We start from the raw sequence: 26731 nt of genomic DNA, 5'->3' as shown, positions 1-26731 counted from the left end.
ATAAGAAAAAGTCCCAAATATCGGGACTGTCCCGATTTTATGGTCACCCTAACAAGATATGCTGCCATGGACTAATCCTATTCCCAACTCCCACACACCACCCCCAGAAAACAGGGTCTGAAAAAATCCATGCTCATCTGCCTTTAAAAAAAAATGCAAGCATTAAACCCTTCCCTTCCCGAGTACTGTACCTGACCCAGAACAACCTCCCCTATGCAGCATCTACCCCATCTCCCAGCAGAGAGAGATGCATGGTGGGTAATGTAGTCCTGCCTAAAAGAGCACTAATACCAAGTGAGGAATGCAGACTATAGCTCCCAGAAGGCATTGCTGGCAGCCTCTACCACCCAGCTGGGGATCTCGTTGCACAGTGATGCAAAAGGCTGGCTGCACCAATGAAGGAGGGCAGGACGAATGTCAACAAACAAGGAGGCCTGCAGGCCACGTGACATCACTTTGCATACTGAACCACAGATAAGCAACAAAAACAGCAACCCTGGTGCTGCCTGGTCTGATTGCACCAACTAAAGCTGTCATTCCCAAACAAGAGAGGTTAGGCTGGAAATACACATTCCGACTTCTCCCATGCTAGGATCTAACTGCATAGGTACACAAAAGGATTCCAGTCTATTGAGAATCTACTGTCACTAAAATAATAATAAATAATAATAAAATAATGTGTGCAATAAAACCTGTCCCAAAGAACAGTAAGAAGGGAGGGGCTGCCTAGCAGAGCTGGTTTTTATAATCAGAGTACCTCAGAATGGTCTCTTAGGATCAGGGCTTGCCTGTTAGGAGCGATCCTTAGAGCTGACCTCGGAGGGAAAAAACAACTTTACAGGAAGCAGTAACCTTCTAAAAATAAGTCTACTGCAATTTATAGGATCCACTGAACAAAACATAGCCCACAAAGTCAACCTCATCCCTCTTCTATACCCTATATACGTTCAAATTATCGTGTAACAGGGAACGTGTGTGCACCCTCCGAAAGGAAAAAAAAAAAGGCAGGAGTGCCAAAAAGAATGATTGTATTTTTGTGTTTATAATGCCACCAGGAAACACGCATTAACATATTAACCATGAATTAAACTTCACTGCACAACATCTAAGGACATTAGCAAAGTAGGTCCCCACCACCCTCCCCAGCAATTATATCAGAGTGTTGTGGTCTGGAATACAATATAAGTGATCTGTTTGGTCATGCTAGTACATTTCCGTGTCTTACAAAGGGGAGACGTTTCCTAATATAAGTAGGCTCTAAGTGGAACATCTGTCCAAACATCCTAAGATCTACACTTTTTACCCAATGTCCCCCCACCCTCAAATACTTCAATGTAATCAGACATATTACCTGGAAGTCATACAAGGCAACGATATTTTCATGTTTCAGTTCCTAGAAAAAACAAGACAGGAATGCTAAACTAGGAACAACAGCGTATATATAACAGAGCTTCGGAGAGAAAAAGTAGTTTCTGCCTTTACCTTAAGTATTTTGATTTCCTTCCCCAGCAGCGTTTGAGATTTTGCAAGGTTTTTCTTGTTAATACACTTTACAGCTACCTCCAGCCCAGGTTTCTGAAAGTTAAATGTGTATGCATAGTTTAAAAGATAAATGTCAATTTCAGTATTAAATGGCATTAAGAAACCAGGGTCTCTCCCCGATTACAATTATGTCTGACAAAGGGGTTACAGAGCATTGGTAAAGGGCCCTAATTCAGTATCCCAGTACATACCCTGTACGTGTTCAGACTTGCCCTTTGCTGAATTAGACTGGTCAGCTCAAAAAAGAAAACTCCCAAGGTTTAGGTTTTTCTTATTACTTTATACTACAGTTATCCTCTTATTTAAGCAATGCAAATAAATGGATTCTGGGAACCAGGTCTTATCCTGAGCTTTAATGATGAAAAATCCACAGATTGACTGTATCCTCTTATTTAACCGTAACAGATCCCCAAAAAACCCCCAAACCCACAACAGCCCTCCTCTAAAAGCCATACATTTAATAAACACAAATACACTTCAGAAATTGAACTGGTTTGGGGGCAGATTATTTTGATCTATTATGTTTCTATGGGACACCAGAGCACAACCCAATATTGATAGTTCACTGCTGCGTATGTTGCTGACTTTAAAACTCTTTATTTATTTTGGCCAGCCAGAAACAAAGACTTTTTCAAGGGTTCTGCTCATATACGTGTCCCTCAATAACATATAATAATGCATATGCATTTACATGGCACCTAGCTACCAACCTATCTGGGGAGCTTTGTAATAAACAAAACAATACACAGACTAACTTAATTTGAGACAACAGTACAGAACCATAGGGACAAACACAGACAAAGAGGGGTAAACCCTCCCCACTTTAAGTCGTGGAAAAGACAGACAAAAGAGAAAAAACTATTTACCTCTTTGTGTCTCCCTTTGAAAACAACAGCAAAAGCTCCATGTCCGATCAGATCTTTCCTGCTGAACTCAAACTTTCCTACAGTCTCCATGTCTTTATCCTTTTGCATTTCCAGTGTATGTCCGAGAGAGGTGGTTGGTAGTAAATAATATTTGATAGAGTTTAAAAACCAAAATTAATGACAAACAAAAACAACCCACCCACCCCCCTCCTTAAGAACAATCAGGAGCTGGAGACTTGTTGAAAAAGTAAAGTCTCTCTTCTATCAACCTCTCGGCAACTAAACATCTGGCTTTTCACTCCCACCTCTTCTTCTTCCATGGGCTGCCTTTTCCTGGAGAAGGATTGGGGTTTAGTCATTGTTAGAGCCTGGAGAGACGTCTGTTCCCTAACAACCGGCCTTTCCCATCCCCTGCTACCAGGCTAGTGATATCAAGAGGAGTTGTCCTGCCGATTTTGTGCTAAGAACCTCTACCCATGATGAAATCCCAGCCCTTCCCACCCCAAAGCCGCTGATGCAAGAGCAAGTCCGCTTTAAAAACAACAAAAAGAATTAATTCCACCTTTAAAAAAATCCACCTTAAGAGCAAGTCCACCTTAAAAAAAAATTTCCACCTTAAGAGCAAGTCCACCTTAAGAGTTGCCTTCCTCCCCCCATTTGTTTGTATACAGGAGCCAGCGGTGCTAGGGTCACCCCTAGAATCGCCCGGCGCCTGAGATCCGATGCCCTGCACGGGTTCTCCGGCTCCTTCTTCGCTGGCCGGGAGCGATCCGGGGAGCAGCCGCCGCTGCCCAGCCTCAGACAAAAGCTCTGCGGAGTCCGGGGCGCAGGAGAGGAGCGGAGCGTCCTAGCTCCGGCAGCCGGGGCGCAGGCGCGGTGGGGGAGTTGGAGCGGAGACGGCAGCAGCAGCAGCCGCCTAAGGCGAAGGGGCTGAGCTGACACATTTAAAGACACAGCCCGTAGCAGCCGCCAGCTGTGAGTCACCCTGCCCAGCACAGGCGCACGCTGGTCCATTCAGCTCTGGGAGTTAGCAGCACATCACCTGAGGAGACATGTGAACAGGGATGCCAGAGCACACATTCGCCTGGTCCCAGGATGGACACTACAGTGATCACCTTGTCACAGGCTATTCCATCAGTGGCTCCAAGTTTTACTGCTTGCAACCGTCTAACACAGAGGAGATCCGCCTCCCCGCCCCCCCCCCAGTGATTTTTGCTATTTGAACCAATTAGTTTATGAAACCAGATTATATGTTTCAATCATTCAAAATGGAATAACTCCAGGAAAGTTTTGAAAATTCACACCCCCTCCCAAAAGTTTCAGCCAGTTGTGTCTACTCACTGTGGTCAGTGATGAGCTGCCAAATTTTTAACAACGGATTCCCTCCTCCCTCCAAAATTTTAACAACGGGTTCCCTCCTTCCCCCCCCTCCGTGGGGGGGGGGTCGTGCCCCATCCAACCCCTCATGTTCCTTAACACACACACTCCGAGACCCCTGACCCATCCCCCCCTTCCCTGTCCCCTGACTGCCCCTTGCCGCCACCCAACCCCTCCTCTCATTCTCAATGGCCCCCCAGAACCCCTACCCCATACAACTACCCCTTCTCTCTGTCCCTGAGTGCCCCCACCACCTCATCCAACCCTGCTCTTTCCTGACTGCTCCCCGGGACCCTTGGCCCCATTCAATCACCCTGTTCCCTGCCCTCTGACTGCCCTGACCCCTATCCACCCCCCCACAACCCACCCCCTCCCTGCCCCCTTACCACACTGCCCGGGCCCCGGGGCCCGGCCGCCCGGGCCGGGCCCGACTCCCCGGGGCCCGGCCGCCCAGGCCGGGCCCGACTCACCGGGGCCCGGCCGCTCGGCCCGACTCCCCGGGCCGGCCCCGGGGCCGAGCCGCTCGGCCCGACTCCCCGGGCCGGCACCGGGGCCCGGCCGCTCGGCGGCAGCCGCGGGGCCCGACTCCCCGGGCTGGCGCTGGGCTGGAGGGAGCCGCGGTCTGGGACCGGGAGCTGCTGAGCCAGCCGCACCTCCCATCCCCCTCCGCGCCCCAGCTTACCTGCTGGCTGCCTCCATGCTGCTTGTTCAGGCTTCCCGCGAACATCTGATTCGCGGGAAGCAGGGGAGGGGGAGGAGAAGGGGGCGGAGCAGGAGAGGAGTGGGCGGGAACTTTTGTTAAATTTAGCAGCCCTTAACAAGCGGTTCTAAAATGACTGCTAAATTTAACAACGGGTTCGCGCGAACCCGTGCGAACCCGCTGCAGCTCACCCCTGACTGTGGCAAGGCATAGGGGTCTACCCCCTACAGTATCAATTACAGGATATCAGCTCTTAGTTGTCTATAAAACACTCGGCACACTTTTGGTGCTATATAATAATAATCAGAACCTCAATAACAATCATACACATATTCCAAACACAATAATATCATCCCAGGATTATACCCCACAAACACTTCTTTCAATTTTGATTGTGGAAGAGGATGCAATGTCATTCCAAGGCCTTGTATGTGCTTTCAGGGATAAAGAAATGTTCCATAAGTAACTGTTTTAAGGATGGTGCATGAAGAGGTCATTGGTCCAGCTGATATTTCATTCTGTCACAACACAAGCTGATAACATGACGGTTGCATTGCTCCTGAGGGTAGATTTGTGCTATTATGCAAACACTGTTCTCAGAATCCTGTGTCAACATGCAGTCATGTTGCTGAGCACCTTCAACTGCCAATGTAGTCAGTGGAAGTTGAGAACACTCAGTACCTTGGCGCATCAGGCCCTATATATGATTCAAAGACATTCTTTCTACTGAATTCGACTGCTGCTAGACAGTTCAGGTGTTTTATTGTATATAAATCCCTGGGAAACTGAAAGCATATGCTAAGCCCAGGTTTTAATTTATAACTTGTGTTTCTGGACATCCAGGAAAGTTATTAAATGTTTAATGGGGATTACAAGGGGAAAATAATATTTTAAAGTGTAATCTTGGTAATGATTTGTACCAATACAGCCTTCAAGCCAGAATGTATGTTACAGAGTAATTTCAGGATTGCCAAACCCAGGCATTCAAAATCACGAGTCAGGCCCCAAAATCATGAGATTGGCCTAAAAATAGGGCTGTCGATTAATTGCAGTTAACTAAAAAAAATTAATCACGATTAATCACAGTTTTAATTGCACTGTAAAACAATAGAATACCAATTGAAATTAATTACATATTTTGGCTGTTTTCTACATTTTCGTATATATTGTATTCTGTGTTTTAACTGAAATCAAAGTGTATATTTTTTATTATAAATATTTTCACTGTAAAAATGATAAACAAAAGACAGTATTTTTCAGTTCACCTCATACAAGTACTGTAATGCAATCTCTATCGTAAAAGTGCAATTTACAGATGTAGATTTTTTTTGTTACATAACTTCACTCAAAACCAAAACAATATTAAACTTTGGAGCCTACAAGTCCACTCAGTCCTACTTCTTGTTCAGCCAATTGCTAAGACAAACAAGTTTGTTTACATTTGCAGGTGATAATACTGCTCTCTTCTTATTTACAATGTCATCAGAAAGTGAGAAAAGGCATTTGCATGGGACTTTTGTAGCTGGCATTGCACGTTATTGATCTGCCAGATATGCTAAACATTCGTATGCCCCTTCATGCTTCAGCCACCATTCCAGAGGACATGCTTCCATGCTGATGACGCTTGATAAAAAAAATACAGTAATTAAATTTGTGACTGAGAGGAAAGAATTGTATGTCCCCTGCTCTGTTACATGCATTCTGCCATATATTTCATGTTATAGTAGTCTCAGATGATGACCCAACACATGTTGTTCATTTTAAGAACACTTTCACTGCAGATTTGACAAAACACAAAGAAGGTACCAATGTGAGATTTCTAAAGATAGCTACAGCACTGGATCCAAGGTTTAAGAATCTGAAGTGTCTTCCAAAATCGGAGGGGGACGAAGTGTTGAGTGTGCTTTTAGAAGTCTTAAAAGAGCAACACTCCAAATCGGAAACTACAGAACCCGAACCATCAAAAGAGAAAATCAACCTTCTGCTGGTGGCATTTGACTCAGATAATGAAAATGAACATGCGAAGGTCCGCATGGCTTTGGACTGTTATTGAGTAGAACCAGTCGTCAGCATAGGCACATGTCCCCTGAAATGGTGATTGAAGCATGAAGGGACATATGAATCTTTAGCACATCTGGCACGTAAATATCTTGCGACGCCAGCTACAACAGTCTCATGAGAATGCCTGTTCTCACTTTCAAGTGACATTGTAAACAAGAAGTGGGCAGCATTATCTCCTGCAAATGTAAACAAACTTGTTTGTCTGAGCGATAGGCTGAACAAGAAGTAGGACTGAATGGACTTGCAGGCTCTAACATTTTACATTGTTTTATTTTTGAATGCAGGTTTTTTTTGTACATAATTCTACATTTGTAAGTTCAACTTTAATGATAAAGAAATTACACTATAGTACTTGTATTAGGTGAATTGAAAAATATTGTTCCTTTTGTTTTTTTACAGTGCAAACACTTTTAATCAAAAATAAATACAAAGTGAGCACTGTACACTTTGTATTCTGTGTTGTAATTGAAATCAATATATTTGAAAATGTAGACAATATCCAAAATATTTAAATAAATGGTATTCTATTATTGTTTAACAGTGAGATTAATCGCCTGACAGCCCTACTTAATAATAATACATTTGGGATTCTTTTTATTTGCTTTCTGGTTTCTGAATCTGTAGAGTGCACTTGGTTCACATTTTTAAGCTCTCCTCTGCCACCATGAGAAACTTACTTGAAAAAAAGCAAGCAACCAAGCACACTGATTCATATCCAATTGCTTGATTGCAGCGGCTAAGGCTTTAAAAGAAGCAAACAAATATCATAAGACTCCCAATAAAATTATGAGAGTTGGCAACAATGTGATTTACAGACAATATAGATAGGAATTTCTTCATTTACCACTAAAATGAAACCACCTCTGTTGCAGAACATAGCAGCAGTTTAACAATGCACTGAAGCACAATGCAAAAGTTTCAGTCAGGAAGTGGAGAATTCTTTATCAATTTGAAACGACATAGAAAATTTTTAAATTACCCAAACTGGAAATTAGTCAGCACATCACAATTAACATGTCTGCTGTTGAAAAAAGTATGGTAGGATCTCTATTTATCACAGGTGGTTAGGTCTTTAGTTTTATGGTGCATTGAAAAGACTCATACAGTTACACTTCAAAGAAAATTAAGAACCTAATACAAGTGCTATATAAAAGGAGACAAGAAATGTTTTAATGGCTAGAGTAAATCTGTACTGTGTGTGTCCGCTTGTGTCTGTCTTTGCTGGTGCTCTTGAAATAGGTTTAAACTTGAATTGGCCTCTCTCTTCTCACTCTGGGTTTGATAAATCCTTTCAGAACAAGCTTTCTTAATGCAGCCCAGAGAGAGAACCAGCAACACTGATTTTTTTGTAGCTTCTCAGCAACAGTGGATTTAATTTTAAAACAAGCCTTGGGAATCATTACGTTGTTTCCTACCTGATGATAACAGTTTCCATGTATTATCATTTAAATTGTGCTAGCACTCAACCACTGTATGCACACAAATCAAGCCACAGTCTCTACCCTAAGAGCTTAACATCTATCGAAATTAAATGACCAGCATTTGTCTTCAAAACTTAAGACAGTGAAGGCTGACCTTAGGAACAGTAGTAAGCAAACTGTCAGGGGGATTTGCCATCCCTGAAACTATTGGAACTCAAATTATTGTCTCTTCCTAATACAAATTTTCATTTTAATCCTAATTTAAATGTTAACAAAGCCAGTATTAAGTCTGAATGCTGGAACGTTTGCCAGATTTATAAGGAAGGAGTAAAAAAGATGAATATGCAGAGCTTGACTGAGCATCAATTTAGCAGAGGGAAGGGAGAAAAGCCTACGATATCTGGAGTCTGTAAACACCAAAAAGGACGAGGAATGAATGGTAGAAGGGAGGGTAGCTAAAAGTAATGGGATGAAAGCCAATTTTATGTTGAATTTCATTAATAACTTCCTGAAAGTGAAATGTATTAGTCTTGTCTGTCTCAGGTGTCGATAAGGCTCGATTCTGATCCCAGTTATATCAGGATGAAGGCCAGACTTCAGTAGAATTGCACACCAGAGCACACAAGATCATATCACAGCTCTCTGATCTCGTGTGTTGTTCCTGGAGAGTTCTGAATTAGCAAACGCATCTGGATCTTTGGGAACAGGTTCCCATTGTATGCTTGCTTTAGTGGTGCATGCTGTCGCTACAGGGTTTGTTCATGGCCTTCTTGAGACCTGAAAAAATAACATTTCATAACGCCCGCAAAATGCCTTTATCTTAAACATACAGGCCCTGAGTCGAGACTCTGGTACACCCGTTTTTGGCCACTGCCTTTGAGGGCCTTCAATGGCGTAACAGAGTAGAGAATTAGGCCCCTATACTACAGCTAAATGAGGTTTTGTTTTTTTCCCTGAAATATCTTGATTTAAATGTGGGATAACAGTACCAGAGAACAGAGTATGTGAACTTAAGCCTGCAGCAACTTGGGTATTGATTACTCTCAGGTACTGATTACTTTAATAGTGGTTAGAGGGTTATGGTACGCAGTGTTATTTACACATAAAAGAGCGGCTTATGCTCCCTGTGTACCTCCACAGCACCGTCATGTAATACACCCTGGATTTACTTATGCTGTGGACAGATCAATTCTGTGGACAGATTTAACTAGCGAATCAATGAGCCGGCTTGGGTAGGTCTGAGCTGTATAATTTCCCCCTCCCCTGCAGTGAACACAATTAGGCTTTATGAAGGCAGTGTCTTTATGTAGTCAGTGAGGTGTCCTGGCAGAGGGTTTCCTGCGTTCCTTTTGAATTTCAGTGTCAGATGCTTTCCAAGGGCTCCAGGCCCTAGGCTTTGCTTGGTGTTCAAAACTCTTAACATGCACATTACCTAAACCTGTCTTCAAATAGCCAATTGTTACCATAAGGTCTGCAGATAAAAAGGAGAGAGAGAGTGAAAAGCTTTGACTTCAAGCAGTCAACTTTCTGGCCAATTTGAGACTAAATGTTGCAGAAATGAACACAGTTTCCCCTCAGATCTGAGGGTCTTGTTGTGAAGTTCCTGATGGAAGGGCGCAGTATATGTTCCTGAGGAGAATAGACCTGTCTGTCACCAACCTGTCTTCATTACAGGGCTGCTCAGAACTGGTTGCTAATAAATACAGTAGAGTCCATTTCACCCTTAGGGGCCAATCACTGTCGCCTCCCATCTCCATGCAAAGCCCATTGGGGATCTGAGAGATGTGAGGAAGAGTTAATAGCAGTCCTTAAGCCCAAATGGTTGAGGCCTGGGTTTTGGAGGCCTGATCCAAAGCCCAATGAAGTCAGTGGGAGTCTTTCTGCTGACTTCAGTGGGCACTGGATCAGGGCCTTTTGTGCTGAAGGTCCCAGGCTCTATCCCCATCGCTGACCCGTGTGTTCATGGGGATGTTGTTACAGGCTGCAGCCAGCTTAAAAATAACTGATTGCCTCATGGCAGGGTGGCAAATGCCATAGTGACCGTCATGCTTCAGCTCATGTGTGAGAGCTCATAGGATGGCTAGTCAATGTTTGACCTGGGCGTCTCTTTAGCTCCAGATAATGTCAGACCCAGCTGCCTAGTGGGAGGTGGGGTGACCCGTTTAGACAAAGCTTCTATGACCAGTGGTTGTCTCCTTCCTCATGAGAGGGATGCAGAACATTGGCACAAACTGTTCCTCAGCCCCCAAGAGTGTTCTGCAGAGAAGCTTGGGAGGGCCTTGAAACCACAACTACCTCCTTCCATGTCCAATGGCTGCTGAAATGGGGCCTTGTGACAGCAAAACACTGCATGGAGGCTGGAAGATATTCTAAACAGGAGAGGCTTCTTAGGGCAGCCTGCACTGGCCTTGTTTTCAGTCAGATACCTGCTGCTATAAATCAACGGTGAGAAGTGTGTCATTTCCCAGGCCTGAGGAAGAGCTCTGTGTAAGAAGGCTTGTCTCTCTCACTGCCAGAAGTTGGGCCAATAAAATGTCTTACCTCACCCACCTCCTCTCTTTCATTTCCACCAACTCACTTTCAGAAGAAAGCCACAAGAGGGCCCAAACTTTAAAAACAACCACCACCTCTTCCTTTCTGCAGGCAGACTGTAGAGCCAAGACACCTGGCTTTTTACAGAGGGGACGATCACATCCCCGAGGCAGATGTTTTAAGCCGATAATCTCACTCTGATGTTATGAATGCAGTGCTTCCACTCCGTCCCTGGAAGGAGACAGGGATCGCTGTGCACACAGCCGACTGTCAGTGCACGTGAGCATAGTGACAGTGGCTTTCTTGTCCGCTTTCAAGGTCATCCACCTAACTCAGCAGGCTTTGGGCTTGTCTTCTAAATTTGGGTTAATGGGGAGAGGGGGGACATGAAACACGTGCTAGTAAACCCAAGTGCTTCCCCCTCCACTGTGGCTAAGTTATTCACAGGCTTCCACATTTTGTCTTCAACTTATTTATTTAAGGCCAGGATTGGGACCCTCTTATTCCCACTGGTGAGCAGTTACTCATGTGAGTAACCCCATTCAAGTCAATGGAGGACGGAGTTCACAATCTAGTCATGTGGAGTCCCACCTTACTTCACAAGTGCAAAGGCTGGTAGCTCCTGGGCAGACCTGAGGAGTAAGGGAAGCTGTTACGGGTGATTCCCTGGTGTGGTTAGGTTGCAGGGTTATCGATAACCCCTCCCCCCTGCCTTTCAACACCAGACCGATTGATCAAACAATAAATAATTAAGCCACAAAGGCCCTGATGTTCTTGTGGTCCCTGGGGTTTCTTCAGGATCCTGTACAGAAGTCAGAGGATCCCCATCTATCCTTAGGGCCTGATTTTAAGAAGTACTGAGCCCCCACAGCTCTCACTGAAAACAGTGGGTTCTGTAGGTGTTCAGTGCTTCTGAAAATCAGGGCCCCGTTATCTCATTTTGGACCCCCGCTTGCAGCCATTATCTTTCCAACTATGAAGGACCAGATTCCTCATAGAAATGTCACGGAAAACCTTGCACGCCAAGTACGTTCACAAGAGAAGCGCCAAAACAAGGATAGGTCTTGAGAAATTTGACCGCCCTTTCTAGTGTTCTCAGAGAAGGGGGGGGGGTCCACAGCCAGCAAGCCAGAATCTTTAGCCAGGTTCACTGAATATTAATCTACCCCTGCATAAGGAGTATACAATGCAGTAGGTGAACAATTCATTGCAACTTTGCCTAAAGGGTGTTTTTAAATGTAAGAAAGCGCAGCAGCATTCTTTAGTCATTGTCCCAGACACTGTTGTTTACAATAGCAATACTGCTGTGTTTTGGGTGATTACTGCAAAATACTGCAGTATTTTGAGTGTCACAAGGCAATCCCTCACCATGTTCCTCTGGGGCATTCAGTGAGCCAATACATCTTTTCCATCCCTAGTTTCTGCATAGGTAAATGGCTATGAAGAATGTAAAATAGCCAGGAGGGAGAGAATTTCTAGCATTAAACAAGGACATACCGAGGGGGGTGGGTGGGCCCATAATTAAGAAGGGGAATATTTAAACTGAATATCAGAAAAAGTCTACTGACTATTGGATCCACTAGGCTGTGGAACAGATTCTTAAGGGGAGCAGTGGCCACTCCAGTACTTGACATATTGAGATTGCAGACCTACTTCATGATAGTCCACTAGGGGCAGCTAAAACACTGTGTTCCCCACAGGCTGGGGGGTCACATGCACACGCCAGTCTCATGCAAGGAACAAGTAGAGAAAAATGCCCATGAGGTTCAGTTTGAATTTTTGAATGAATTCCCCATATTTGTTCACTTCCCCATGAATATTCTAGCTAACGAGTTTGCTGGCAGAAACTGCACATTTTATGTGGCTGTTGGATAATATTCCTGGAAGGTGAATATTTGAATTTGTTATTGTGGCAGTGCCCAGATGTGAAAACTGGCTAAAGCACTGGCCTGGGACTCAGGAGATCTGGTGTCAATGCTCTGCTCTGCTCCAGACTTCCTGTGTGACCTTGGGCAAGTCAATTAATCTCTTTGTGCCTCCATTCCTAATCTGTAAAATGGAGATAATAATACTCCTCCATCATCTGTCCTGTCTATTTAGATGGCAAGTTCTTCAAGGCAGGGACTGTCACTCACTTGTGTATGGACAGTGCCTCATGCTGTGAGGCTCTGATCTTGACTGGGACCTCAAAATATCACTAACATAAATAAACTTGATTTTAAGGGCTCGAGTACACTGCCCTGCAGTTTGGACTATGGGGTCTGAATAGCAGCATACATCAAAGTGCTCTGCCATAACTCTCCCTTGTGGATGCTGCAAGTGCAAACTAAAAGGTTCCTAGATCGTATTTATGTAATCCTCTTAAAACAGCATCCACATGGGGAAGTTACAGCACAGTACGTTGGGGCACACTGCTGTTCACATCTCTATAGTCCAAACTGCGGGGCAGGGTAGACAAGAGTCACATTCATCCAAGCAGGCATCGGAAAAATAACATCCAAATAGCTTCCGTTTCAAATGCAACAAGCTATGAACCGAGATTTATGTGGCCAACACTTTCCAATCGCTAATACATTTAAGAAAATAATTATCTGATTGCAACCCAAAAGAGGGGCTATATCCATTGAATACAGTATTTGGAAAGAGTTCTTTGCTCTGGCTTGGGCTACATAAGGCATATACGTCGCTATAGCTACGTCCCTCTGAGGTGTGAAAAATCCACTCCACTGAGAGATGTAGCTACTGACCTAACCCCTGGTGTAAACAGCACTAGGCTGACGGAAGAATTCTTCCATCCGCCTAGCTACCACCTCCCGGGGAGGTGGATTTCCTTTGCCAGTGTGAGAATCCCTCCCGTCTGCACAGATGGTATCTACAAATACTACAGAAGCACAGCTGTGCCACTGTAGCGTTTTAAGTGTAGACATACCCGCAGTGCTGTGAGAGCTACTGCCAGTCCTGACACTCCCAAGTGGGAGCACACACTGCACTTTTTGCCCTGCTGACTGGCCAAGTCAACCCTCCTGTTGCCCAACAGAGGACTTTGTTTTTAATTGACACTGCAAAATGTTGTTTGATGCAATTAAGTTAATGTATTTCCAGACATTTGGAAGACTGCAGGACTGGCAGAACTGGTTTGGAAGATCATTCAGAACGGCACGGCCTGTGGATGCTTTCCATGAGTCACATTTAAATGTTAGCCAAATGGTCTGACACTCATGAATTAAGCTAACAAAGGCCAGAAAATAAACCCATTGGATGATTAGTTTATCAACTTACTACGTAGCCTTATGCTGAGGTGATGTGATTAATAGTGGAGTTTTTTTCCCCCTATTTCAAAGCTTAATTGCAATATATATCTACATAACCAAAAGTAGAAAAATGAAATGAAAGCAAAGACTCTCAATTCTATCAATAGCAGCAGCTTTTTTTTTTTTAATGTAGTACTACTTTTCATGCCGGAGGATCCAAAAATCATTTACAAATTTTCGTGTAACTTCATATGGACACACTTCCTGTGGAATACAAGTGTCCATGCAGAGTTATACTGGGATAGCGATAGCAGGGATATAATAGCATTGTTTAATGCACTACTGGAAGGCAATCGGATACTACGGTGATGAGTGTGGTATAAAAACCTATGTAGAATAGAATAGAATAGAAGAGCAGTATAATTATGCCAGTAAATTTCCCCATGTAGACAAGCCCTTAGTCTCTCTGTGCTTCTGTTGCCCATCTCTAAAATGGAGAGAATAGCACTGCCCTACCTCAGGGGTGTGGTGAGGATAAATACAATAAAGATTGTGAGACATTCAGATACAATGGTAATGGCGGCCAGACAAGCACCTAGCAGACAGTCCTGAACAGCCCTTGACATCAGTTGAGCACAAGAAGTCCAGTTGTAGCAAATTCCCCCCACCCCAACACCATGAAGGAACTTCAGGGCGGTAAGGAGGCTCCTTGCTCTCTTTCTTGCAGTACCCAGCCCCAATCTGGCCCTCCAGCTCCTTGCTTGAGTGCTCTTGTACGTAACGTGACAATGGGCCACGTGCAAACACCGGATGCACGAGAGATCTCCCATGTAAAATATCGCAGACATTTCTGGTTAAGTGATCACAAAGGCTCGGTTCACAAACTGATGGCAAACTATTAGGGAGTTTCCATTCCAGGAAGCTGGGGGTGATGGCTGTTTGGGGAGGATATGGTTAAAACTGTAACAGATTGGTGGGTAAAAGCGAAAATAACTTATTTCACAAGGTCTTTTTGGTTTTAAACGATAACATTCATCTGTAGTTCATCAGAATGGGATTCTCTGGTATAACTTCCTGCAGCTCTCATGGTTTATGTTAGAAAAATATTCTTATTAATAAGCTTAATCTGTTTAAAAAATAATAGAGCATCTTTCATCCAATGAACTCCAAGGACTTTACAGTCACCCATTAGATTTTAAGACCAGAAAGGACTAATCGGATCATATAGTCTGATCTCCTGCATAGCACAAGCCAGAGAGAATTTCATCCAGTAGTACCTAAATGAGCCCAATAACTCATGGTTAAATTAGAGCTTGTCTTTTAGAAAGACATCTAGTCTTGATTTAAACACTCCAAGTAATGGAGACGTTACAGCATCTCTGAAATTAAAATGAATCAGGACGACAGCCATTATTGTCCCCATTTTGCTGGTAGGTAAATTGAGACACACAGGTTAGAGACACAAGGTGGGTGGACCAACTTCTGCTGGGGTGAGAGACGAGCTTTCACGCTTATACAGAGCGCTTCTGCAGGTCTGGGTTAGCTCATTTGCCTAAGATCACACAGTAAGTCAAAGAAAGAGCTAGGAATAGAATCCAGGAGTCCTGCTTCCCATTCCTCAGCTTTAACTGATGGACTTGCTCCTTCATTTAACGAAAAGGGGGTGGAAAGGGCAAGGGGTAGGGGTGTCCTAGCATGCTGTGAAAAACCCCTGGAGCTAGAGAGCCAGGAAAACTCTGCAAGGTCTGTTCGAAGGAATAGATGGGCCCAAAGGGTTAAAGGTCACTCTCCAATGTTCCACAGTTTAAACAAGGTTTGGGGTTTAGTAAACAGACCTCAGCTTGCTTAGTACCACGGGAAACGCACCATTAAACATCCTTTTAATCTTTTATTAAAGATACAGAAAAGTGGCGGGGGTAGGGGAGGTTAAAGCATTTGAAATGTAAAGTATAAAGCAATGATTTTATTTTACCAACATCCTTGCCCCCATTAGCTGGGGAGAGTTTTTAGAAAGAAACCTCCCCCCCCATTCTCTTACTAAAGATGGTCATAACCATCCTTTTGGGGAAAAGAGAAGTTAGCTGAGCTGGGCTGGAGCTGCTGTTGTTAACGTCCAATCCTGTTGCCTAGAAGACAGAACAAGACAAACGCTCACAAACAGGGAGAGAAAAGAACAGCAAAGACAGACCATGCAGCCCTAGCGTCTGTTTTTTTGGTGCGTCCTTCACTTGCAACCTGACTGCTGGGAAAAACAGGCACAGCACAGCATCTTATCAGCCACTCCGAGATTTGCCACACTTGTTCCAGCATCGGGTTGTTTAGGGCATTGCATTTAGCTGGCTTTCTGGCTCACAGCAGTGTTGCAAAAGATGCAGTCTTGGCCAGCTAAGCCAGACTTCTACTAGACAGAAGGAAAAAGGAGAGGGATAGGAAAGAGATGGGAAGGAAAAGGACACACGAAGAGGGTGGGGTGACAAAGTCTCCCATCCCAGGTGATGGTTTGGTAGTTGGGATTCAGCTGAAGCCAGTGGAAGTGACAAACTCCTGGGTCCCTCTCTTGGCAAGACATTTTTCAGATCAGGACAACAGAGGCCCAATGACGTGAGGGTGGATCCCGGTATCTCAAAAGATGGCAGGGGGCAGCTATGATCATAAATCTTGCTCCTTTCCCTTCTTTTAGTCAGCCAGCAACATAGCCTCCTTCGTCACCCAATAGTGCTCCCCAAGTTTCTTTTTTTAAGGACCCCAAAAGGAAGTAGCAGAATAGCCCATTCTCTTATTAGTTTGTCCAGTTGGGCTTAATTTCTGACACACTGATTTTGGGTCATAGATTGCTGGTCTCGTGGTTTCTCTTGTTTATGAGACATGATTTTATACAGTCCTTGGGTTATATCAGAAGGCCTTTTGGTTTGGACTAATTTAGTCTTTTTGTCTTCCTTTTGCACGTTTCCCCATTAACATACAAATGGCCACGCTACATCAGACCCAGGTCCATCTGGCCCAGTATCCTGTCTTCCAACAGTGGCCAGTGCCAGATGCTTCAGAGGGAATGGACAGAACAGGGCAATTATTGAGTGATCCATCCCGTTGTCCAGTCTGCAAACTTGTATTCCCTTTCCCGCCATGGAGCTCACATTTAGGGTAAATTCATAGGCCCTAATTATTACAACAGTGATCTTCTCCTCAGGAAGGATGGGGTCTTAGGACTAGTCTACACTGGCAATGTCAAAGTGCTTTAACGTGGCTGGTGTAGTCACGGCAGAGAGCTCTGAAAACCTCCCTCCACGAGGGGCGTAGCTGTCTGACTTGCTGCGCACAGGGGGGTGTTTTTCACAGCCCCGAGTGAGGAAGTTGCAGCCCTGTAAACTGCCAGTGCAGCCAAGCCCTTATAGGAGATATGCAGCAATCTCAGTGACATTGGAACATCCCTGAGGAGAGTTTATCCTTCTGTCCTACTCTTTTGGTCCCTCTCACTCCTGAGCTGTGCTCCCCCTGGCCAGCCCCCCAGCCCCTCCCCACACACAGAGCCGTAACTAGCTATTTCTGCGCCCGAGGCAAGAACATAAAAGTGCACCCTCCCCGCTCCATATAATTTCATAGTAGTTACTTTGTTAAAAAAAAAAAGAGAAAAATACATAAATAGCAAGAATAATAATGATAATAGAACAATCATAAGAGCCGCGTACAAAATCAACTAATACATATAAGGTGTGCATCATAGTGCATCGTGAACTGGGGGGGGGGAGTCGGGGCTCGCAGCCACGCATCCCTGTTGGGGTCGGAGCTCACAGCCCGGCGCAGCGGTCGGGGCTCTTAGCCCCGCAGCTCCACACAGGGGTCGGGGCTCACAACTTGCAGCTGCGCGCCGGGGTCGGGGCTCGCTACCCCCCCATAACCAGGTTGTGCCCCCCAGTTTGAGAGCCAATGCTTTATCATTACTGTAGGGTGTATTCTAGTTATTTTCCATTTACATTGTACATTTGTCATGACGCAATGTGCATATTATAGGATTATAATTTTTCATAAAATAAGAATTAAAAAACTTAATTTGTCATTTTCTGTGCCCCTCAGCTTTGTGCGCCCGAGGCAAGTGCCTCGCTCGCCTCGCCCTTGTTACGGCACTGCCCACACACACACACACACACGCCTCCCTGGTCTCTAGACATGAAGTGCCTAGCAGCATTCATGTGTGCTGGTATTTGCTACTTCGCAAGGGTGCTAGAGGGCCAGAGAGTTCAGGTGCCCTGCTGTGCAATCCCTGCTTGCTTTTTCTCCACAACAGATGGATGCAAGTGGAAAGTGCAGGAAACCAGGAATCGGGTTGGGAAAGTGTGTGAGGAATTCTGGGCCTAGTCTGAATATTAGGCCAGATCCACACCTAAATGGACGTAACTACATCAGTTTACACCAGAAGAGGATATGTTTGATGACCGCTATTGTGCTTAGTATCACATCTGACTTTAAATTGATTATGTCACAGTGATTACATGTATATTTCATACGTTATATTTCAAGGACAGATTTGATAATGCCATGATGGAAAAATCTACCTGTGCTGGTTAACATATGTTGTTACATACTGGACAGAAATTTTATTCCTATGAAACTTACATGGAGTATGTCATTATACATGAGTAGGACAAATGTCTATTCAAAACACATGCTCATTTTTTCTTAGTCTCTCATGCACATAGCTCTTATCCATATAATTATATATGAATAAGAGAGAGGATGATTATATCTTTGCACATTTAACATATTTACTTTTTATTTAATTAATTCAGTCCTCACAGAGAATTACTCCATGTATATTTCATAGGAATAGAATATCTGTACGTTATATAACTTAATGTAGTGTACCCAGTACAGGTATATTTTTCCTTCCTGGCTCTAAATAAACCCAGACATAGGAAATATATTTATAATTGACATGAAACAATCAAAATGCAAATAATAAAATAATAATTTAAAGACAGATGTTACTAAAAATGATAGCTACAGCACACCCCCAGAAGTGGCAATCAAATGTAACAGTGTGATTGGGCCTGTAGAAGGGGTTTAATACTAACTAGTTAGGAAGAATGTGCACACAGAGACTTGAACAAACTGCACTGATTTATAATAATGGAAGTGTACATAGGAACTGCCATTTTGGGTCAGACCAATGGTCCATCTCGCCCTGTATCCTGGCTGTTACAGTGGCCAACGCCAGAGCTTCAGTGGGAGCAAACAGAACAGAGCAGATTTTGAGCGATCTATCCCCGTCTTTCCCTCCTGGCTTCTGGCAGTCAGAGGTTTCGGGTTGCCCCAAGCAGGAGGTTACATCCCTGACCATCCTGGCTAATGTTTATGTGAATCAGAGTACAGTTAAGTCATTATTTCCATACACAGCATAGCGTATATGGGAGAGTTGTCTGCTAGATTTTACATTTTACACATTTTCTGTGACTTAGGGCCCATTGGCTTCAAAGGGGTTTGGATCAGGCCCTAACTGCATTTACTTTATGGGAAAGGAATTTCAATACGTTATGTAGCACAATATAATTTAGTCATCCCAGGTACATATGCCTCCATGACACAAAATGCACCCATGCTTTCTACATCACACCGGAAACATATCAGCCTCTCGTGAGTAACCAGCATGACATCATCTATTTACAGGCAAGTCTATTACTACGCACTGTAGTGGTTAGTAATTATTTAGAATTCTTGCCAAGACTCATAAGGTTCTGTGCAATATTCGGTGGTTGGTCTTCCAACCCCTTACATTTCTCCAGCAGGTCCCTGACAGTTCTTTTGGCCTCAGGCTTTGCCTGCACTAAACTTCTTTTCCTTAAATTTCCCACCCCCATTGGTGGTAGCAAATTTAGATAAGAGACAACATGATGGTTAAAATGCCAGTTGTACACTAGAGCTCCCACTGGTGGAGCAATGAGAGAGAATTTTAGGTGAATAAAGCTAATGTAGACACACTCAAAAGTCCACAACGTGCAACAATTAAAGCCAACGTAATACTTATTTTGAATCTGTACAAAGTCAAGGGCTGGGATTATTTTGCATACTTATAACACACCTGGTTAAGCAGCAAAGAGTCCTGTGGCACCTTATAGACTAACAGACGTTTTGCAGCATGAGCTTTCGTGGGTGAATACCCACTTCTTCGGATGCAAGTGGTGGAAATTTCCAGGGGCAGGTTTATATATGCAAGCAAGAAGCAAGCTAGAGATTACTATTATCCACGATACCGAGGCCTCTTTGATGTTTAGACACTAACATAATTAAAGCATAATGCGGCTTATCAGGCAGCTCATTGTAATGGGTTTGCTTTGTACACACGGTTTTCCAGAAAGTTTTTAACTACTCCTCAAGCTGATTGCAAGAGCTGTTACTGACCGGCTCTTTTTAAAGAGACTTAATAAATCTAACCGGTGCAATAATGGGTTTGCTTTAACCTTAAGATTTATTTATTTATTTGTAAAGAAATGATTGGGCTTGTGAAAGACATTAGCTTGTCTGTGACACATTCTCCATACTGTGAAAGCTTCCTACCCTCTCCAATATGTCTTGCCCTGGAGGGATCATTGCTAAACTTATATGAGTCTTCGTGTGTATTCATTGGTTGGCATCTCAGCCACAACAGCCAATCTGCAGCTCTGAAGTGAACACCTGTCCACTCAGAACTGGACTGAGCTCTTCCAAATGGCCACCAGCCAGTAACTCCTTTCAGTCACTACTGACCTAGGCTGAGCATGAATAGTGACTGAGAGTGGACAAAGCCACCAACAATTCCCATAGCCATCTGGTTCTTCTCATGAAGCAACACCAGGTCCTACTGTTCTCCTGTGCAAGTTATTGTTGCCTCGAAACTTCCCAAGTCCAAATTTCCAGCATTTCTTAAGGATTAGAGCTGGTCAGGAATTTTTCACCAAAACAGGTGTTTTTTTTACTATGTTGTTTTTGTTGAAATCTAGGTGTTTCAAAAATGTCCATTCGGATAAAATTTCTTTTTGGAAAAAGTGACTATTTGAAAAGAATTTTTTTGTAATATAAAAACTTTTTAAAAAATAAAAAGGAAAGGTGAAAATCAGCCTGAAATGTTTCAATTATATTTCCACCCCAACACTTCATTTTGCAGGAAATTCCTAAATTGCCTGGCTTTATTCTGTTTCAGGATATCTTATTATTATTGTATATCACAGAAATTCCCACAAAATGGCAAATCCCATTCCTGCCCGGCCCTGCTTTGGATTCTTCCATTGGAGAGAGGGTTTGCTCCCTACTATCCCTATGGAACTGGGCAGAGTTTACAGGTCTTCAACCCATGGATTCCTGGTAGAGCTGCTGTTGTCCTGACTCCTTGCTCCCCTAGTTCCTCTCTGTCTAGCACCCCATCATCCTGGCTTTTGCAGTAGCCATGTTGCCAGGAGTTCCCAGCGAGCCATTTCCTCCCCAGAGCTAACCGTGCAGGGGAAAAGATAACAAGTTAATGCTGACAGAAGGCCAGGAGTGTTATGGGGATTCAGCAGCTCCTTTTCTGCTGACCACCTGGCCTCACTCCCAGACCTTTCATCCTCTGAAGGGGCTCTCTCGTCAGGAAGGGGAAATGGTTCCCTGTTCCCCAACTGGATGCTCCAAGGCCCAGTCATCACCTCTCATCACTGAGGGGATGAGATGACTCGCCATTACTGGTATTTACTTGTGAGCATTTTTTTTTTTCTTTCAAGGAAAAGCAAGTCCCTCCTCACGTATGAAATACCTGGGCCAGAGCCCACTCTCAGTGACAGTGGCGTGACAGAGCAGAATCTGTGCCTCCAGGACGGTGGGCTGCTTTAGCTATGGCTATAGGGAAACAATACATACTGTTAGGTGCCCTATTAATGACTGCGCTATCTAATTGCCCAGAATCGGCTTTAATTGATGAGACAGCAGAATACCAGACAGCTGCCTAACTTACATCACAGAGCTGCTCTCTTACGTAAATGGTGTGAAAATCTCAGCTGTGCAGGAACTACAACAAGCTCTGTCCATGTGCTCCTGAATGTTGCCAGATCTAACAGGCTATCGTTACTAGGGAATGCCATGAAAATCGGAATCACTGCCCAGGCTGCTGTTGTACGTGTCCTGCTATATTAAAAACAAGTTCAAGTGATTTATGTGACATGGCCAGGGTATGGGGGCAGTCAAATCCCTGGGTTCTATGCCTGGCCCTGTCATTGACTCACTGGCTGTCCTGGGGCAAATCATTTAGGGCTAGATTTTGAGCCCTGTGAGTCTCAGGAGTCACCCCCCCTTGATTTCAGTGGGGATACTCATGCATGTAACTTCTCACCAATGTGAGTAAGGCATTCACAATCTGACCTTCCACCCCGCTGTGCTGCCATTTACTGGGATGTAAAGTGAGGAGAACTGCTACCGTCACATAGTGATTTGAAGTGTAATTCATTCATGCCAAGCACTGAAGCCGAAATTTTCAAAGGACTCTCAGAGAGGTAGCTGCCCAAAGTCCATGGAACTTGGCACCGTCCCATTTAAGCGCTGAGGCGGTATTTTCGAAGGGCGCGGTCAGTTGAAACCCAGAGTAGTAGTCTCTTTGTTTCCTTATAGCAGAAATATTTTCTTCCAAGCTGACAATTTGTATTCCACGTGTTAGCCTGACGCAAATCACAGCAGTGAGCTGGAGGCTGCAGCTACACATTAAGCACAGCACAGAAGCCCTGCTACGATTTAAACCCGAGAAGCTCCGACGTTGTTTTATGATAGTTTAAAACTAAATGAATGTTGACGTCTTTGATCAGTGTTTTCCAACAATCCTGTTTCCCCCCAATTAAAATCTAACTTAATTCTAGGCTATCTGCCTTAGAGGGACTGTGAAATGAAAACCAACAGACTTTGTTTAAGCTCCTCATTTATTGCCTGAATGGAAAGAGAATATGAAACTCCCCTTTCTTGCTGGCAGGGTTTCGGTGGTGTACATGTGAGTGCTTTGTGTTTGTTTTCATTAGAGCTGGAGGATTGATAGGATCCTATTGATTAGAGCCAGGGCTGGTTGCTGGGTTCAGTGACTAGTCCCAGATGCTCATCAGTGCATGGATGAAGGATGGCCATTTATCACAGAGAATGGCACAAAGGAGGAAAACTCTAGCCAATCAAATTCCCAGCTCATGGGTGTTTTGCTGCCTTGAAAACAACTAAAACAAGCCCCTGCAATAATTCAGGGGTCACTGCCATCCCATCCAGCTGAAAGACACTTTTGCAATTAGCCATAAGCCAGTGAGTCACGTCTAATTTGCATTAAACAAACTCTAGGTGGGGACGTATCGTTATCCCCATTTTACACACAGGGAAATTGAGGCACGTAGAGGTGAAGTAACTTGCCTAAGGTCACACAGTGAGTCAGTGGCAGATCCAAGAATAGTAGCAGGAGTTGTGACTCCCCATCCCTTGTGCTAATCATTAGGCAGCACTCACCTTGCATGGGATGAAGGACTATGTATGACATCACCTAATGTAATGACTTGCATGGTCAGAATGCATCCTGTGCGAAGTGGCTAGAGTATGTGGCAGGCAGCTTGACCAGACACTACAACTGACTTCCCTGACTGATTGCTCTGGCATGAATAAATGAGCTGAAGTCTTTGCCCTCCTGGTCTTACTCCACCATTCGGACATCAGAGACTCCTTTCGTGTGGTTCAGATGACATGGGCCAGCCAGGGGTGTTTTATTGCAGTATAGACATACCCATTATCATCAAACCGTTACATTAGGGTGACCCCTAAAGGCTGCAGTCAGCACTGGGACTCCACTGTGTCAGGCACTGTACAAACAAGTAGGAGACAATCCTTGTCCACAAAGCACAATGCAAGATCTGGCCTTTCCCACCACCCAGGAATTAAGATAACATCATAAGACCTGATCTCATGTTATTTGGGTCCCATTAGTGGCGCCCTGTGGCAACAAAAAAAGCCCATGAAAAATCTGACTGGCTTGCAGGACATCCAAGGGTAAATGTCTGGCTTCTTCACAAGCCGGTAAGCCCCACCGCAGGGAAGGATTAAAAGGAAATCCCATGGGTTAAGATTCACAGTTGCCTCTCCCCTACATAGGTTTTTCCCATGTACATTAGGCGAGAATGGGCCTCGGCTGGGGAACTTCAGTGCATGTCGTTTTCTCTCTCAGCCAGCTGCCACTCTGCTCTTCCGTTTGTGTGGCTGAATTTAGCTGCTGATGAAAAGGAGATGCTGTTCCCCTATTTCACTTCTGAGCCCTTAATTACTTTTTACTCCAGACATAACGAGAGCATCCTGAACTAATCAGATTTACGTAAATTGCGATTTACATTCATTACAAGGTTACAGAGTCAGGCTCTAATCCTTTATCTTACAATTCATGCTGCTCCAAGGTGCACTGCTTCATTGACTGGTGAACTTTGGGTCTTGCTTGGCTACTTGTTAAAAAAAAAAGTAAAATAAAATTCTGTGCTTCAGATTATTAGTTAAATAAATGCTGCTTGGAAGGAAAGAAAAACTATTCAACAGCACATCGATGCCAGTCCAACTCACTGCCTTTACTTAGATGCCACATGCTCATTGAGTTTTCTTTGAGGTGGAGTCTAACGTGTAATTTATTTCCTTAATAAATTCTACTCCCTTGGCCCTCTATAGCATTTTTCGATCCAATGATCTCAAAGCACTTGATCGATCATTATCCCACTGGAATCAATTGCAACAATCCCTTATCTTCAGTAGAAGCAGAACCCAGCTTCAATGCCATACAGCTAGAGAGGAGGCCAAACCTGAGCACTGGACTGGAACTCTCTCTGTCCCCTGCAAGTTGGGTTTAGGATCCAGGTTTAGATCCTAGCTCTGGGATAAGGTCACCTTCGCTCACAATGAGAAGGGGGGCTCATTTCACCCTCACCAGGTACTTAACACTACCCATCAATATGGCAGAACAGTTAAAGCCGGAAAGTAACCGATACAGAATCCAGCTGAACCTGCAGGGGGATTCCTGTTAGCAGAATGTAATGACCTGATTGGGAATTTTGTCAGGACACTGGGTCTAACACACTTATTCCCTGTGGTGAAAACGTCCGTTCTCTGCTAAGCGGCAAAGACGGCAGGATTTGCCATTCTACCCCATGGCGACGTGTATCGTATCAAACTCTAGACGGATGCGATAGCTAAATAAGATGGACATTCTACTGTACTGGAGCTTCTTCTGGTGGGGACAAGGACAGCAACCAAAGCTGCCAGGTTTCCTTTATCTTTGCAAGTCAGTTGATTTGATTTCAACGTTTCAGTTGCTCCAGGCATTTCGTGGAGCACTACTTCACAGCCACCCCATGGGCAGGCATAATAAATTGGGTTCAAATGAGGTTCTTCGGGAAGCCAGACAAGAAAAATGACATCAGCCCTTTCTCTGCACTGTCAATATCAAGCTCACACCCACACAAGCTTAACCTAACATACCTGCATGGTACGGCGTCACTCCAGCCTAATCCAAACAAGCTTTGAGATAGAGTTCACGTACACGTTTGTCACAAGGACAAGTGGACAAACACCTGACTATACGTTTCCATGGCATTTATACGGAAATATTTGTTTGACTGTCCTTAGTGGCTCTGGAAACAAGGCAGGCATAGGAGTTATATAAAAACTCAACATTCTTGCAAAGCTTGACATGGGAGCAGCAAGCTACTTGTCTCCCATAATCAGTTTGCAATCATGACAAATGGTGCTATTTCTTAGAACCTCGTAAGGTGGCATCTTCACAAATTTGTCAGGGCAGTTCAGCTTGCCGAACCTGCCAAGGCATGAATCACCAATGGATTAGGAGCACTGAACATCTTCTGGCAGAAACTTGTGAAGGCAGTCCCCACCCAAGAGTCATTCTTCAGATTCTCCTGGAAGGAGATACGTTATGCTTGGATGGCCTCATATGGGAGCAGTAAACACGTCAGTCGGTGCAGCGACAATCGCTTCATTTTGTCCAGACCAAAGTGGCTGGCAGAATGACGCAGTGGTGTGGTTATGGGAAGTATAGAAGCCTGTGGTGACTCCTGGCAGGACCGCGTATGGGATACTCAGCCTGGACTTTGCAATTGATGGAAAAGGTTCCCTTCTGCTGCCAGGGAAAACCAGCTCATGCCAGTGACCGATCAGCTGACCAGAGACTCTGCTGGCACTCGCCTTTGTGGAAACAAAGTTTTGAAAGAGACCATGCTGCTCACGCCCGGGAAGTTGACAGATGAGCCATATTTCAAACCTGGCAATGACAGACGGTAAGGGTATGCAGCATGACAACGTTTTTCCATTACATCACTGCTACCTTCCTCGACCCAAGGGTTAAGAACAACATGCCAGCCTTGGTGCCTCATGCTGCTAGAATGAAAATATTTCGAGGCAGGCTTCCTAGAGCAGCAACAAGCCTGCGTCCGTGTGGAGTGGGGGAAGGAAATGGGGAGCTGCTAGAAAGAAAGTCTAGTGGCTGATATTGTTTCCTGGAGTCAGAGTGGCCACTGGGGACCAAACATCAGCCATATGTTTCAGTGATTGGTGTTTACATTTCAGTATATGATGCATATTAGCCTTGCAAAACTCCACTCACCTGGGGCATGGCGTCCCCTCCCTTCCCCCATGTGATAGCCAAGTAAAATCTTATTTGTTTCTCCTGGCATAGGCAGGGGTGTAGATTTTACGTTTTTTTCCAAGGATTTTCCAGTGCTGTGGTGGACAAATGAAAGGTATTCCTCACGGCCCTCTCCTCAGCGGACAGTGCTTGGAGTGAGAGATCACAGGACCCAGCATGCCAGGGGCACATATGGGCTTCCAAACATCTAGGCCAGGATTTTCATAAAGGAATATAAGTGCCCAGATTTCATGACGATTAGGGCCCCCGCCTCCCCGAGGCTCCCTTGAAAGCCCAGTGCTTTGCCGTCACGTGCTGTGTGAGGAAGTGGGGATTTTCTGTAATATTTTTAT

At 44.4% G+C, this 26731-nt stretch overlaps 1 protein-coding gene across 4 annotated transcripts in view; it reads right to left on the bottom strand.

Annotated features, from left to right (window-relative positions):
* The window catches only part of ULK1 (unc-51 like autophagy activating kinase 1), a 133205-nt gene that overhangs the window by 102547 nt on the left and 3927 nt on the right, over positions 1-26731 (bottom strand). For 2 of the 4 annotated variants that reach the window (XM_044989747.1, XM_044989748.1), the window contains exons 2-4: positions 2409-2507; positions 1483-1575; positions 1352-1393 (exon numbers count right to left, since the gene is read on the bottom strand). In XM_044989747.1, coding sequence (XP_044845682.1) covers positions 1352-1393; positions 1483-1575; positions 2409-2507 — 234 coding nt within the window. Of the gene's footprint in view, positions 1-1351; positions 1394-1482; positions 1576-2408; positions 2975-3022; positions 3281-26731 lie in introns of those variants that run through there. The other 2 variants (XM_044989750.1, XM_044989749.1) reach the window with 2 other exon arrangements.

Source organism: Mauremys mutica, chromosome 16, assembly GCF_020497125.1.
Source record: "Mauremys mutica isolate MM-2020 ecotype Southern chromosome 16, ASM2049712v1, whole genome shotgun sequence".
NCBI lineage: Eukaryota > Metazoa > Chordata > Testudines > Geoemydidae > Mauremys > Mauremys mutica.
The sequence above is the reverse complement of the archived record's forward strand: the minus strand, read 5'-3'. Positions and strand labels throughout refer to the sequence as shown.